Here is a 4441-nt window from a genome sequence, read left to right as displayed (position 1 = left end):
GAGTCTTCTTCACCCTGACCAGAATACAGCTCTCTGATGTAACAGTGAAAACTTTCTGTGCCTATGTTTAAAGATATTGAACACTGTGGAGAATATTGTCAATCAGCAGCTTCAGTTCAAAAGAATCAGTATCAGGAAATGTCTGGATAAATGAACTTGACATTACACTTATTTTTCTTAGGACATCTCAGGCTGTTCATCTGTTTTGTAAAAGGATTTAAGTGTAAAGAATGTACTTGTAGTTCTTTACACAAAAAAGTGAAAATATTGGAGCTGATGGTGCTTATAGGTTAGAATGCTTTGGTTTTAACAGTTCATGCGGCCCATGAACTTAAATGAGTTTGACACCCCTGGAGTAGGTATTACAATACAAATACAACACAGTGTGAGGATAACTGACTCCCAGTCATGTGGAAATCACAGTCTAAATAAACATATGCACCAATGTCTCCTCTTTTGTTGTGTAGACAAATTTGTTTGATAAAGGCTAAAACCAAAGACATGCCCTGTACATGTATATTTCTGTTTCCATTGCTTTTTCCCCTAAAGTCTAGTTTTTAATTTAATTTCAGTTGCCTTGTTTGAAGCTGTATCTCATGTCAAACTGTAACAGCAGTTCTGTTCTCTGTGCGTTTCCTCCCCATTAATCATCTTGAGTCAGTGCACTGATTTCTGTCTCTCCCCTGGTGTTACTCACTAATTAAGCAGATGTCTTCACATATTACCTTGATAGTGAAATTAAAAACTTTTAAATGTGTTGCTACACATCAGGCCTGCAATTAATACCTTCCCTAAAATAACTTTTGACACTGCAATTACTCAAGACGTGTAAAGACTGTGCACTGTGCTGTTGCACTCAACTGCCTTTATTTTGAACCTATTTGTATATATTAAGTAAACATATTACATCACAGGATATCTACACTTTAAGAATTTTTCTAACCAAATTTATGACTTAATTTTGGACAAATAATGTTCTCATCATTCAATATTGCAGGTTTGAAAATACAGGTAAGCTTTGTATCTGTGGTGAGTTACATAAATCCACAATTTGCCAACAGGTAGGTGCACATATATGGTAACATTACAGTATTAGGTTCAGTTAGATCAGACAGCTTTCATGCTGGAGACATTGACTTATTCTTGCCAAAAGAATAAATTAAAAGATCCATAAGTGAAATTAGATAAAATATTTGTGGCGATTATGACCCCATAATTTAAAATGTAATACTTTGTAATGCCTTATACAACCTAATATTTCTAGAGTTAACTTCAACGCCCTCAGAAAGTCTCTTTTTGAGGACCTGCAGACACTACTTGAGGAGACACCACAGTGTGCATCCCACAAACTACCTGAATCAAATGTCTACACATTAAATTTCCCAAATGTACTCATTGCAGGAGTGTTACGCTCTTCTTGATAAGTGTAATTTACATGGTCAAGCAGTATCCACAAGTGTGTACATCCTAGATTATCTGTTTGACTTTTGGAGATTAATAGACAAGTTGTGTACAAGGGGTGCTAACACATAGGTCAACCTTATCATTTGGGAACTGTCAAACAGTTTTAAACCAGCCACCAGGAAGCAGTTATCTGATATTGTTTACAGATATCACTCATATGCACAAATATTGTCCAGCATAGAATGCTTGTTTAATTTGTGTATTAAGGCTTATAAATCTGTGTTATGTATTCTTTATGTCTCATTTCTCATTTTTGCCTGCATAACAGACTGATACATAGTGTGTAGACAAAGATGAATGAACAGACATGATTCATTTAGCTTGGACAAAAAAACACATTTATTAGCAGTGCTGAATCATCCCATCATGGCCAGCCTTCCGGAGATCACTGAGCCCATCTGAGGACGTGACATTTAGTCCAGCTGTGTGAAAATGAAACAAGCAAAGCATTAGATAAAATGACATGACATGCACATAGCATCGCAGTTCCACAGTTTGCCATACAAAGTTACATCAGCTGAATCATGAGGGCAATACTGAATTAAAATGATGCTGAATAAGCTGCAATGTTGCTCTGGAAAAACAACTGCTCATGTAAAGCTACGTTACGACATAGAAACACTTCATAAACTCGCTGACAAACAATTTAAACAACTGAAAACTCGGCGTGAGCAGAGCCTGAGCATCACCTGATATTCAGCAACACAGACAATGTTTACAGTGATGCTCTGCTTGATCCTAAGCTAACACTGCGACGGGACATGCTGTGAAATATAACCTGATAACTGCTGAGTAATTATTTAAGAATGAACAGTACTCCTTACCTTGACGAAGCCGATGTCTTTAGCGTACTGCCTGAAGCACTGGCGGCACATGTTGAGTCCGTATTTACGGATCAGCCCGTGTCTGTTCGAGCATACCCGGCTGCAATAAAGGAGAAAGGTGCTTAATCCTCTTATCTCACAAGAACGGGTAAATATGTCCATAGTTACCGTCCATTAACACAATCTACAAGTGCGGAAGTTCACCGCTGAACCGGTTATCATTTGGCATGCAGCTAAGTTAACTGAGCATCCCGGCTAACCCGAAACATTATTAGCTACACTTACGTTAGCCTAGCATGATTAAAACGGAACAAACTTTACTATAACCAACTCCAGAATTTATATTCCAACGCGTTATTAACTTGCTGATGCTTTTATGCGTGTAGTTTCGTCTCAAAGACAGCGAGCGACAAACTAAACACAATGCTAGTGCTAATCAGTTAGCACGGCGCATCCTCCGCCGCCATATTGGATTAGAGCCGCTTCCATGCGGTGCAAATTTAGTGATAAATTTTAAAGTATAGAGAAATAAAAACAGCTCCAAACTGACCCGCTTCAGCTCATATATCGATAATCAACACATTAAAAGCAGGACTGACCAGGATCGGGATCCCTGACCGAATTTTCTGGGGTGACTCCAGTAGAGCTGCTGGTGGCCCATCTTGTCTCTTTTCGCTCGAGTGTCGGAAAGGAAGAAAGAAGGGACGCGCATGCGCAGATGAGGCTTTCAGATGGCGTGTTTCCGGCTGTGGTGTTGTTGTGTGGCGCCTCCTGGTGGTGGAGTGAGCTGCGGCATGTAGCGGGATGCAGCCTGCAGGTGGCGTTACAGCAAAGACAGAGCGATGATAGGAGGCATTTAAATTAATAAGCGGAGGAATTACAGGTTGAATATGACGACACATACTTTTTTATACCTTTAAATCTTGATGGGGCTTATTTGGACTCAATTTCTGTCGAATAGAAGCTAAAATATGAATGATATATTAAATATTTGCAGCAATTAAGACCTCACTAATTCAGATTTAAATTAATATGAATTTGTGCTATAAAGGAAAGGTGTTAGTATCAAAATTAGGTTATCTGGATAAACAAAATGCACGTTAGCAGAGGAACTATATGACAACAAATATATTTCAAACCTTCAGATCTTGATAAGACCTCATTTGGATACAAATTTTTAACAAAAAGAAGCTAAAAGATGAATAACAGATAAAATCTTTGCAGCAATTAAGACTTTACAAATTCAAATTTAATCATCCATTCATAGGTGTAGATTTCGGGGGGGCACAGGGGACATGCCCCCCCCCCCTTAATATTTAAAACTATATGCATTTGTCTCCCCTATTAAAAACACTAAACTAGCAGAGCACCTGTACTTTGAGATAATTGAAGACATAAATTGATGCACAACATTTGAAATTTTTTTAAGACAATATCTTTGCAGTGGCTGAGACGGTTATTTTGTATTAAATGGATTAAATACAAGAAGTGATGCAATTTATTGATGAACTGATTAGTAATTTTGCCAAAATGATTTTATTTATTTATTTAATTTCAATCATCTACACACACACATCACAACTGTGCTAATCCTGTTTTTGCACATTTCTGTTATTAAATGTTTAGCAAAAGACATTTTAAAAATTACCAGAATTTACCTGACAGCATTTTGCACATTGGAGGCACTTATTTCCCAAAATGATTTAATAGCCTGTATGAATAGATATTTGCTGATGAGTTAATGTAGTGGGTAATGTAGCCCCAAATGATTAATTTTCTTTACTTCTTTTTCTTTGTAATCATCTACACCCACAACAAATCTGATACTAGTTTTACATATTTCTGTTGAGGAATATTTCATAATTTTATTTTATTTTTTTAATTACCAGAATTAAGTGAAACTCACTAACAGTGTGGGCAGGCATGTCGTAATAATAATAATTATAAGGCTAAAGAAAAGAGATGGATCTTAAGATGGGTTTTGTTTTGAAGGTGTCACTGGAGAGGTAAGATCTAATTCTTAAGCGAGAGACTAGGGATACATGATATTTGATTTTTTGCAGATATATAACAACTAATTTGGCCGATAACTGACACTAATATCAATATATTCACTTTTCCCCCCCCTAATTTTAGTGATCATCAAGTCTCAT

At 36.9% G+C, this 4441-nt stretch overlaps 1 protein-coding gene across 1 annotated transcript; it reads right to left on the bottom strand.

The window, feature by feature from the left end:
* Window positions 1-1779: 1779 nt before the first annotated feature.
* Window positions 1780-3027, bottom strand: rps29 (ribosomal protein S29). The gene is made up of 3 exons (XM_033648184.2): window positions 2888-3027; window positions 2289-2388; window positions 1780-1886 (listed from the first exon to the last, which is right to left on the bottom strand). Exons 1-3 carry the CDS (start codon window positions 2998-3000, stop codon window positions 1878-1880), a joined length of 222 nt encoding a protein of 73 aa, XP_033504075.1. The 5' UTR covers window positions 3001-3027; the 3' UTR covers window positions 1780-1877.
* Window positions 3028-4441: the final 1414 nt, after the last annotated feature.

Source organism: Epinephelus lanceolatus, chromosome 13, assembly GCF_041903045.1.
Source record: "Epinephelus lanceolatus isolate andai-2023 chromosome 13, ASM4190304v1, whole genome shotgun sequence".
NCBI lineage: Eukaryota > Metazoa > Chordata > Actinopteri > Perciformes > Serranidae > Epinephelus > Epinephelus lanceolatus.
Note: the sequence above shows the minus strand (reverse complement) of the source record. Positions and strands in the feature narration are given on the sequence as shown.

Bases quoted from the DNA above. Each gene is read 5' to 3' on its own strand.
- rps29 (XM_033648184.2), bottom strand. From the start codon at position 3,000: ATGCGCGTCCCTTCTTTCTTCCTTTCCGACACTCGAGCGAAAAGAGAC. The intron at 2,389-2,887 runs GTCAGTCCTGCT...CCTTTATTGCAG, and splicing joins GGTCAGGGATCCCGATCCTG to CCGGGTATGCTCGAACAGAC.